The following is a 12,043-nucleotide window of genomic DNA, read 5'->3' on the forward strand; positions in this document are numbered from 1 at the left end:
TTGCTGGTGGGGCCTGTTTGTGGCCAGCTCTATACTTCTTTGATCTTGTAATATAAGTGTATATTTAAAAGATTTCTGGAAGGATACTACACACAACTTGTAGTAAGTTTTTATGAAAAACATCCAAAATTATAAGTAGTCTATATTTAAATTGAAGAATTATAAATATTTAATTATATAGCTATAAATAATTTTTAGTTAAGTCTTTCTGACTCTCTCTCCAAATATTTGTTTTGACAACTGTTTAAACAAAACTGAAGGTGAAGCAGAAACCTATTGATGGCACATTTGGAAATGATGTTTATATTTATTAACATATTCCTGTACAGTGTACCATGGATCACATAGAAATAATATATTAAAATATTTCTGTACAAAAATTGCCCTTTTCACAAAAAAAAGAGGTTGTCTGTAAAGTCGGTTTACTAACGATAGTTTAACGTGACAACGTCATAAGAAAATACTGAAGGAATGGTTGCAATTTTCAAAAGAAAATTTTAATTTTATTTGTTTGATAGATATTTTGTATGGATGTAGAGAAGGAGGTAAATGGAATCGTAATGGAATTGATCAAGTTACATTTACACAAACGTGAAAAATTAAGAAACATTTATCAAATTCATGAAAGATATGTTCAATTTCAATTGTGCATCAGACGTTAATAAGTCAACAACACTAAGAGGCACCATCATCGATTTGCCTTTTTCAAGACCCATTACGCTCGAAACACTCCCTTTCCTTTCCTACTTTTTCTATCATCGTCCTATTCTCAACAGTGAAATGGTTCATTACCATGCACACAGGAAGAAGGCATATGCCAATACAAATATGTGAATTTATGTACAAATGCGCATATACATACATATACATATATGCTCACTCAAGTAGGAGAGAGCCAGATGTCGAACGTTGCCGAACGCGGTGGCCGATTGTGCTTCTTTGTCGTTCGTTCCGTCATGAGCAAGATAACGCCGCATGAGCAAGGTAACGACGCATGAGCAAGATAACGACGCATTTTTTGGTGCGTGCAGCCGGCTACATCGAATTATAAGACGTTATCACGTCAATAAATATTGACAAATATGTAAGTGCTTATTTGGGTTGTTATTCTTCGATTTAGAGAACATAATTGCATACATATATTATTTGCAAAGTGCGAATATTTATTTACTGCAGTTATTAGATACTTTTAATCTTAAGGAGAGTGCATAGTTGGTAAATAAAAGAGATACTAAAAAAATTAATTTTACACTGCATTTTGTAACAAAATAAGCTCAACACTTTTTTGAGTACCCTTTTCGTTAATTGTGTGTCCATCATGAAGTTATGTACATGTTTCTCCGCACGAGTAAGCTCCAATTTCCTCGAGACGACCGCAACAAGCAGTGCCGTGCAACCGGCGCCCTGTAATACATTTATAAGCTATTAATTAATTACTAATTATGTGCAATTATATACATATATTATATTTGGGAATAGTTAATTTGACGAGTATTTTTGCACAGCCAGAAGTAATGCTTTTCGTACCCGGTTTTGTTATTAAATCTCAACCCCACGTTTCCTAAAATATTGTGTGCATGCTATTTATGCTCACATGAATAATTCAATAAATATTTATGCTTAAATTTACGTATGTATCTACTATGTATTTGATACTAGCTGTCACTTAATGTCTAGCACCAAAAAGGAACTGCGCTGTTGGAGTATAGTTTAAAGGTGAAGAATAATCAGCTTGTAAGTCCTACAATATATACATACAAATCAATATGTATAAATATTTGTAAGTATTACAAAAAAATTGTCTAATAACTACTTTTACTTCTTAAATATTGAGTTTGGGCAGAAGTATTGAGCTGTCAGAAGACAGCTTTTAAAATTTTAACTTGAAATTATTTTGCAAGGTTAGCGTTTTTTTTAATTATTTTTTGTCTCTTTGTATAGTTATTGTTAAATTTATTTAGCGGTATCATTTTCCTCCAGTTACTCTAAATACTTATATGTCTACCATTTCTACCATTAATAGTTTTAAACTTGGATTTTTCTAATGCCGAGTTTTATAGCAGATCATTGAAATGATTAGTTCTAAAAACAATTGTGCAACGCAATTTCGAAGTTCTGGTATTCAATTCAAAAATGCAGTCGTGTTAAATGTGTTGAAACTGCGACCGTAATTTTCAAAATTATTTTGATCTCAGTTTGATGAATGCTCGCAATTGGGGTATTCACAACGATATCGTTAGTGTCGTATTGTTGAATGTTGTAAAGTTTAAACGGCTAAACATATATTTATGGGGTCTGCAAGGTACCGTACAAATCATGTTATGAAATTTCAAACAGTTAATAACTATTTGGTTATGGTTTCAAGTCTTTTAAACAATAAAATATTAGAAAGCGTTTACATTTTTAAGACATAAGACAATACGTGACCTACGTGGTGGACACCTTAATGAAAAAAAAAGTTGGACCAAATTTTCGAAATTTACTCGCCAAACACTAAAGGAGAAAATGAAGATATCTAATGAAAATTAAAAGGATAATATTTATTAAGAATTGTTTACACATTTATTTTCATTCAAAGGCAAAGGTGTCAAAGTCAAATTCGTGGTAGAAATGGTGCTAATAATTTTTTATTTTTTTATTTTTTATTTATTTATTTATATCAATAGTACAAAGTAAGACTAAGGTCTTTTAATAGTACTTCAACATTAGTATATTCTCGTATAACTAGAATGATTTTAACATGAAAGTTACTTAGTCTAAATTTATCCACTAGTTCATTAATAAATCAATCGAATTTATGTAACTTAACTATAATAGTAAGAAGATAAGGATTTGGTAGTAGGAAAAGAAAAGAAAAAAACTAAAGTATATATTAGAATATATAGAGAGAAATTTATTGCCCTAATTCAATGCAGTCAAACACTTCTAAAGTAATTATAGACTTGTGCCCTGTAGTTAAATCTGTTAAGTCCAGTCTTCACAGTGTCGGGTAATCAGTTCCACACTTTAACAGCGTTAATGAAGAATAATCTAGATGATGTCAGGTAAATAAATGTTGGAACGATGAATTTGTTGTGTCTACGAGATCTTACTGGTATCAACTTCTCTGTCAGGTAAGGAGGGGACTTAAATAATGTAAGTTTGCACATGAATATGCAATTTCTAGCAGACAAATAACTGTTAAGGCAACAGCTCAGTAACTTCGTCCGCCAGGCGGATATACCTATGATCATGTCTATCAATCCCATATACATACCGCGTGGCATTATTAAATGCTACATTAAGTTTATGGCAGGTTGTGGAGTAAAGTTTGCTGTATACCACCTCAGAGTAGGTAATGAGGGGCATAATTAGGTGGATAACTAATTTGCGGCTAGTTTCCTCTGGCGTGAATGATGCAGAGACTCTCAGCTTACGCAATGTAGCATAAATATTCCCCACAACCCTATTTATATGGGCAGCACAGGTAAGTTTTGTGTTAAGAATAAACCCCAAATTTTTTACCTTATCCATAAAGGTAAGGGAACTAGCACCTACCCACAGTTTAGGGATATTTTCAACATGCACCACACTATTACATATAGGTAAGACATATGACTTTGACGCGTTCAAACATAAAGAGTTTTCATTAGCCCAAACAGAAATAGCAGACAAATCACTGTTTATTTTGAAACATAGATCTTCAACGAGACCAATACGATTGGACAAGTACAATTGTATATCATCAGCACACGCGTGGACATTCACATACTGACAAACGATAAAAACATCATTGACAAAAAGACTGAATAAAAGTGGACCAAGGATAGACCCATGCGGAACATTAGTGTGCACATATCTAGACTGAGATGTTAATTTACTGGTCTTGATCTTCTGCGTTCTGCCACCAAGGTAGCTGGCCATGAGCTTTACCGCACTGTCTTTGAAGTCGAAATAGCGCTTAAGCTTCAAACATAACAATTTGTGATTCACTGAGTCAAATGCTTTAGAAAAGTCAAGTAAACAAAGTAGAGTCAAGTCTCCGTTGTCAAAACTAATTCTAATATCGTCCAGTATTTTAACCATTGCTGTCGAGCAACTGTGACTTAGTATTAATTCAGTGGTAAAATTCTATTCTAACATCAAGACTCCCACCACAAATAGGAGGAGGAGCACGGACAAATAACCAAAAAAAAAAAAAGGATGTATGGGCCTTATATATATAGATATACTAATTACCTAATTTGAAGAATATATTGTGCGCTTATATAGTATATACAATAGTATATCTATATTGGCGGTTTCCACACCGCACTCCTTAATGCAGTATTTTGTTGTTTTCGGTATGTGATACATTTTTTTTTCTATGCTAAATTTATCATTGTATTCCAAAAACGATGCGAATATGAATACAGCCATTTCAGCAATGAAATAAATACTTAACAAATTAAAAAACTTTTTTCATACTTCCTTATTGCAATTTATGCGATTTTTTATGTAAATGAGAAACTTGACCAAGTAGTACATTGAAGTATTTAGTAGCATCACTTTCTGAGTATTTTTATTAAAAATCAAAATTTGTGAATGTTATCCAATTATTGTAACACATACATATACATTTATGCAAATGCTTTCATGTGCTACAGAACTCAATTTTATTTTACCCAGATTTACGTCTGCTCATTTTGTCTATGCAACACGCTCTGATTTGATTAATGATAATTGTAAGAAGATTTTCTCCATGAATTTCCTGGTAAAAATATTGAACGAAATGAAGTAAAATGAAATCTCTCTCGAACGGACGCTATCATGTTTTTTTGCAAATTTTCTTATATTTCCCTTGACGTGAACACTAAAATGTGGTAGGTTATTAATATGACAGCTAAATTGAAAGTGGTCAGATCCTATTGTGCGAAAACTTTTTTCAAATTTGAAATCAAGTAAACTCAAATACTTAATTCGGGAAATTCTTTGAAGCTAGAAACCAATTCATAAGAGGTGAAATGTCCTATACAGGGCAGTTCAATGTTTACATTTTCCTCTTTGTTTTGATGGGCATTACATTTATATAAAAAATGCTTGTGATACCTTTTTGGAAATAGCCATGGATGTAAAAATGCCGGCATCCAAAATAACAAATAATAAATGAGTTGCTTGGTGTTTGGGTTTGGAGTTTTGTGTGGAGGAGTTTGGAGTTATTTCTTCTTATTCCATAATTTATAATTATAAATTATGTTGCACATATGAATTTCCGCTGCGGTAGTTGCGCGGATTTGTGCGTAACTATCATTCATTTTGGAAGGGTTTTTTCTAATAGCGATCGCCACTCGGTTGGCATTGGCAAACTCCAAGAGCCAACTTCTGTCATGAATGAGTTTTCATAAAAGAGATCTGTAAATGTATATTAGGTGAAGTAAAAAGTTCTGAATATTTTCGGTTAGATGCGTTTAATGAGTTATATCTCACAATGTATCCTTATACATTGATTACACGGCGATTTAAAAAGTTTGGCCGTTTTGTGTTTGGTGCACCCAGTTGCGTGCTCCAGCATTCTAAAATGGAGATAAAAAGAGACAAAAATTAGACACATTCTTCAGTACTCCTACGACCAAGGTGAAAAGGCAGGCAAACACCAAGTGTTGAACCACGGTTCTGATAATGTGGGTGCCGAAGTTGATGATTGCTCTGGTAGGTTTTTCGGCGAAAATGACGATATAATCATGAAAATCGTCCAGTCGGACCGGCATGTGCACGCTTATCCTTGCTTAGGAATTGAAGACTAGTCCAAAACTATTTGGAAATTTTTACTATGATACTTTGCCTTATAGTAAGTAGTGCACCCGCAGGGAAACAAGAAATATATTTAAAACAGGCTTAATAAATAACATTAGATAGTTAAGAAATTGTATGAAAGAAAGATACTTTCCAAATACCGTTTTTTTTTGCAAAAGTATAAGATTGTTAATGGAATTTTCATTTCATATACCGAATTACGAATTAAGGAAGAATAATCCCTACATAATCAATGCATGCAGAGTACTATTATCGTCTTAAAAACCATTTCAAGATACAATACCAAACCGATTTACTCTTATTCATATTAGTTTTGTTTAATCATACGAATCGAGTACATTATTTGTTCTACACATCAATAAAAAAAAATCTACCACTTTTTTGCCGATTCTTCGATATAAAAAATAATACGTATGGACGTCTGCACCCAGCTTATACCGAGAACACTTGCCCTCGAGAGGGACAAATTTTAAAATAGTGAATAAAGATCGCATTGAGAAATTAATAATTGGTGAACAATAAACGCAAGTCTAGCCGATTTACTTTCGATCACTTTTGACCCAGAACAAAAACAATTTATTGATTCTACAATATTATAAATGATCGAATTCCTGATTATTGCATGTATTTGAGAAAACTGTAACCTGTTGTTCATTGTTATTAATAAAGTTCATATGGTCTAAGCGGGGTAATGCTACATTTTACAAATGTACGAAAACACTAGTTTTTCATTAATAAATAGTTTTTTAATATTATTTGTTGTTAATTTTTTACAAATGTGTACGTTTCGTCGAAGCTGCAGAACTCACCATTATTCCTGTACTGACGGCAATACCGCGTCCACAATACGTATTGGGCACAATATCACCGAAACCGACACTTAGAAACGTTATTGCTATCAGCCACATTGCATTCAAAAGATTTGCATGTTCTTCGTCATGAAACCTGTACGGGTTGTAGATACACACACACATAGAGATATGTTGTTTCTGTTTGCGACAGTAAAAAAAACTTAGGTACATATAAAAAATACGTTTTTAATTTACATTTCAAGTGAGGAAAACTGCTTTCGTACGAGTATGCGTTGATAGAAAGGTGTCAGGAGGATACATAAACAACGTATACATTTGCATATATTGACATTATTATTATATGTAAAATTCATATGTATGTATGCACACATGTATTAACTGAGAATTTTTCAATGCGATATTGCAATAAATACGTATCTTATAATATTTCTGTCACTGTTATTGCTTAAAATGTACAAGTACATACATATTTTGTGGTGATATTAGTTTTTGTAAACAATAAGCATATTCGTATAAAATTAAAGAAATTGGTTGAAACAAATTTTTACGTTAGAATATTTTCTGGAAGTGTATGCATTTCAAACTTGATTTAGTTTTTATGGATAAGGCTTTAGAGTTACAATATTTAGATAAATATCTACTTACATATGTATTTTACAGAGTTCATATGCAAGTATTAGTGGTAACATGTACATAGACATTCACACGAACGTAGAGAAGTGGTATAGAAAAATAATGAGGTTTTATTAGGTGAGGAGCCCTAACCCAACATAAAAAGCCAAAAGTTTGCCGATGATCAGGAAAGATTGAATTTATCTTATAGCTTTAAAGAATACGAATTGCAATCCAATATAACCTGACATACTAATATATTTGTGTAACTGTGTGTGTGCATTCATTTACCTTGAATTGAGTGGTTTTGTATCAGAAAAAGAATCGCACACATAACAATAATAACGGAAAGCAAAAAAAAAAAAAAACATTTCTAGGTGTATATCATACTGAGCAAGAATACCCAACCTTAAAATAAAAATAATTTGGGGGAAAATCTAAACTTTGTGTTTGAAATGGATTTGTCGAAAGGCGAAATAGGTTAAATAATAGGCCTCTTCTTTTCGCCAAGCGTTAGCAAGTGGCGAATAGATGAAGCACTGGTATAAATAAACATGTGTATGTATATTGGTAGCGCAGGAATAGAGCTGCCTTGAATTACATTTGTTTGTAAAATAGTGAGTTATACCAGTATAATAATACTCGCTTGTTGTTGCTTTCTCATGCAATTTTTTCGTCAAGTTACTCGAGCATAAAGATAGTGAGCAAAGAAGTGACTAGTAGAAGAGGCCTAATATTAACTGTTAACGCTGTTAAACAATCAGTTCATATATGCCATGAAACAAGTCTCTAAGTACATTACCAAAATATAGCAGTTGGAAGCAGGTTTCAGATTCTACCACTGATTCACTGAATTGCGAATCTTACGAAAATGCTAATTCTTTGAACACAGAGCGAATTGCTCATCGCAGTCGAGAGCTAATTCAGCTGCTTTAGTTGCACATGCTTACATGCATCTTGGCTAAGAAAACATTGCATTTTTAAATTCCACACATTCGAATTTCGTTCTAACACGCACTTAAACAAAATTCTGATTTTCCAACTTTTCGATTTAAGGTGCTTTGCCATTAGCTTTTGGACATTGGCATTACTGCATTCTTTCTCTGTATGATATGTACTATAGAAATGTGTTTTGACCAAATGGTGGGCAATGAAATCATTCATCAGCAATAATAGGCATATGTACATACATGCATACAGCTGTGTATGTATGTGTGCACGTATTTAGAATTGTACAACGGTAAATAAAAACTAATTATAATATACACATATATACATACATACACACACAGATTGATACACACTTATGCTTATGCGCCCACACATACGTAAAAACAACCAACCAACTGCTAATTTCGTCCTTCGCAGGTAATATCATAGTTTGGTCACTATTTATACAGTATTAATTTACATAGATACATATGAACATATCCATTAAAAGCTAATTTATTTTCGACGTTTAGGTTGAGATTTATCGCATAAACATTAAAGGGTGCTAAAAACCTGTCACATCGCGGAATTTTCCGTTCACTGAAGGCCTACTGATGCGAATATTTGAATTTGTTACTTTTTAACGAAATACTTACCACCATGCCACAGGTAAGCGTTATACCGCGTCCACAATATGTGTTCGGCACAATATCACCATAACCGACGCACAAAAACGTGATGGCAGTTAGCCACATGGAGTTTAGCAAATTCGCGTGCTCCTCATCGTGGAATCTTTCATTATACATACGCACAGTAGATTTGGTGAAGAGTATTAGCAGTAGCAGTAGTAGTGGGGTGAAAAGTGGTACAAACAAATAAACAGGTTTGTGAAAAATGTGAAGATATTCTTTTTGGTTCGAAATGAAATGCAAATTTTTTGTCTAAAATTGTATACGTTTATTTAGGAATGGGAGCGTACCATATTGAGTAGTGATTTCTCAAAGAAAAAAGTGTAAGTAAAAATATGTGACATCTAGAGGAAACCATAATTAGGTATGTATGTACTTATATGGCGAAATCTACAAAGAAAATCTTCTATGAATGCTTTAGGGTTATAGTTGAAGTATAGGAAAGATGAACGCTAAAAATTATGATGTTTCATACATATTTACATAACTTCTTACGCATATAAATAATTTTTGTATATAAATATGCGTAAATAGAAATATGTATGTATATATTTATGTAAGTACAGTAGCTATATGCTTAGATCATCATAGATATATAAAATAAATAGCGTCTGCCTGGGTAAATTGTGTTGATGTGATAATTTCCATCGCCAATGGTTAACTACTTGCATTTCATTACTCTCAGCTATATTTTAAGTCGTTAGTGTGTGTGTGAGTGACGGCTTAAAGTGTGACTTTGATCTGTTTTCCGGCACTCAAAATCAAACCTAACTGTGTTTCTATATATTGTACATACATATATGTAGGTGTATATCTGTAGGTATATATATGTCGTATTTGAATATTAAGTGTTACTATGGTGCTTCTAGAAATTCTCTTATATGATATTACGTATATAATATGTTAACTAATAATATAAAAAACAGAAATTGTTTAAAAAAATTCGTGGAACAATTAATCATTTAATTTTTTTTTTTAATTTAGCGCCTTGACGAATATGCACATGTAAGTACATGTGTTTTTTACCGGCAATGTAATTGTGTATGGGTATTCAAATGTGCTTATTGTATTTATTTTTGAATTTTCAACAAATATCATGCTAAATTTTAAAAGCCAAAAACATATATATGTATGAATGCATTAATTAATCGAAATTGCATAAGAAACGAAAATTAAGCTTATATCTGTTTTCTGAAATTTTAGCGCAGCAAAAAACCAAATATTATTACAAGGTATTTACATTAACAATGACTGGAAAAATAAGTTAATCTGTATTACATTATAACAGTATATGAGCATACATATTTATGGTAATGAATAACTAATAATCTAAAATGCATACATTTGCTTGAGTAACTAAATCAATGATAAATGAATACAAAACTGCGACATATATCAAACAAATGTAGGTGAAGTGGTTCACTAGCCCTTCTCTGATTTTGAGTGCAGGCTAGATGAAGTCTGCCTTTGATTTTACAATAGCCATCGGCGTTTCTATGAAGGTCGCTTCCACGTTACTAGAATGATCCGGGTTTATATGCTGCCAGGGACTGTTACTGTTAAAAAACATGTATGGTAAATGTTAATGCTGTTACAAAAATAATAGCAATACATTAATAACCTGACGCATGGGTTTCAGAATTATTTTTTAAAATTCTTTGGCATATAACATTTATGAGATTTCAATGATAATTGAATTCTATATTACCTTTCTTATTACATATTTCCATATTTCTCCTGTTAGTGAAATAACGTAAGTGGGATGGAATGGAATGAAGGTAAATGTTGTACGCACAATTAAAAAAAACTAATACATCGGTTACATGAATCCTAATCATTGAAATTCTTTAGAACGCTGCTACTGCCTTCCAATCCTCCTCCTATTTGCGGTGAGCGTCTTGATGTTTTTCCAAAAATGGGGAACATACAGTTTTAAGCCAACTCCGTACGGCAGAAATTTTTTTTGTTGGAGGAGCTTTTTTATGGCAGAAATACACTCGGAGGTTTGCCATTGCTTGCCAGGGGGCGACCGCTATTAGAAAAAAAAGTTCTATCATTTGAGACTGGGCACTTCCGAATGGTAGCCCCGCAAAAACCCATTCGCCTACGGCGGTGGCTATGCCATGTATGTATAGGGTTATTCAATAGGTGCGCTTCAACTTTTTTCCGATAGGGAGGGCGAACGACGCAATGTTTTTTATTTTTCGCTTGTCATTTGTAAACTTCATTAGTATACATTTCATCATGGAACGCTACACACTTGAGCAACGATTGCAAATCGTGTAAATTTTTTATGAAAATAATCGTTCTGTTGCTGCTACTTTAAGAGCATTACGGCCATTTTACGGTCCATTTAACAAGCCGTCCCGTTTTGGGGTTATGTGAAGTCATTGGTCTACAGTAACAAGCCGGCGACGATTTGTGAGCTCAGAGCCAATATTGAACGCGAAATTGCTGGAATTTCGGCCGATTTATGCAAAAGAGTGGTCGAAAATTGGGTTCAACGATTGGACTTCGTAAATCGTGTACGCGGTGGTCATGCAAAAGAAATCGAATTTCATACTTAAATGTATATGTTCAAACTCGATAATAAAAAAAAAATTAGTTAAAAAAGTCAAACCGTTTGTGTTTTATTCAAAAAAGTTCAAAAGTTGAAGCGCTCTTACTGAAAAACCCTATACATATATATAACATAGAATCGGGGTATACATTTTTTGTGACCGAATTTTTCCACCAATTTATGGTCCACATCTTAAAGTAGCCTACGAATAAAATAGCCTAAAGTTTTATGCGCGTCCGAGTGATTGATAATTTTCATGGGAAGCTTTTTCATTGGCATAAATACTGCCATTGCAGCCGATGAGCAACCGACATATCGACAGCAGCCACATAATGTGGGAGCAACTGAGTGGTAGTCATGCACAACTCATTGAGCTGCGATTGTCGGCGAGAGTATTGGGACGTTGTCTATTCACACTTAGGCATAAATAATTTATATATATGTATTTTATCCTTGTAGTAAATAGCGGGCGCAATCTTTTGGTTATTTCAAAGCCCACCTTATTAGCAAATGACAGATAATTTTCACAGCCAGCCCTGAATCTATTAAATCTCTCGAAAAAATGTTACTGTTTTCAAAAGTACATAGTTGTGAAATGACGTCGTTTTCTTAGAGAGTTGGCTGAGATATTTGCACACACATAAAGAGCAACTGCAAGATTGATTAGC

The 12,043-nt window shown here is 33.1% G+C and overlaps 1 protein-coding gene across 8 annotated transcripts in view; it reads right to left on the reverse strand.

Moving 5' to 3' along the window:
* Positions 1-12,043, reverse strand: part of LOC128858609 (small conductance calcium-activated potassium channel protein) — a 174,457-nt gene that overhangs the window by 17,604 nt on the left and 144,810 nt on the right. For 5 of the 8 annotated variants that reach the window (XM_054095015.1, XM_054095019.1, XM_054095017.1 and 2 more), the window contains 2 exons: positions 6,582-6,717; positions 1,294-1,404 (listed from right to left, as the gene is read on the reverse strand). In XM_054095015.1, the coding sequence (XP_053950990.1) occupies positions 1,294-1,404; positions 6,582-6,717 (247 nt within the window). Of the gene's footprint in view, positions 1-1,293; positions 1,405-6,581; positions 6,718-8,782; positions 8,919-12,043 lie in introns of all 8 variants that reach the window. The other 3 variants (XM_054095020.1, XM_054095018.1, XM_054095016.1) reach the window with 1 other exon arrangement.

Source organism: Anastrepha ludens, chromosome 3 (genome assembly GCF_028408465.1).
Source record: "Anastrepha ludens isolate Willacy chromosome 3, idAnaLude1.1, whole genome shotgun sequence".
NCBI lineage: Eukaryota > Metazoa > Arthropoda > Insecta > Diptera > Tephritidae > Anastrepha > Anastrepha ludens.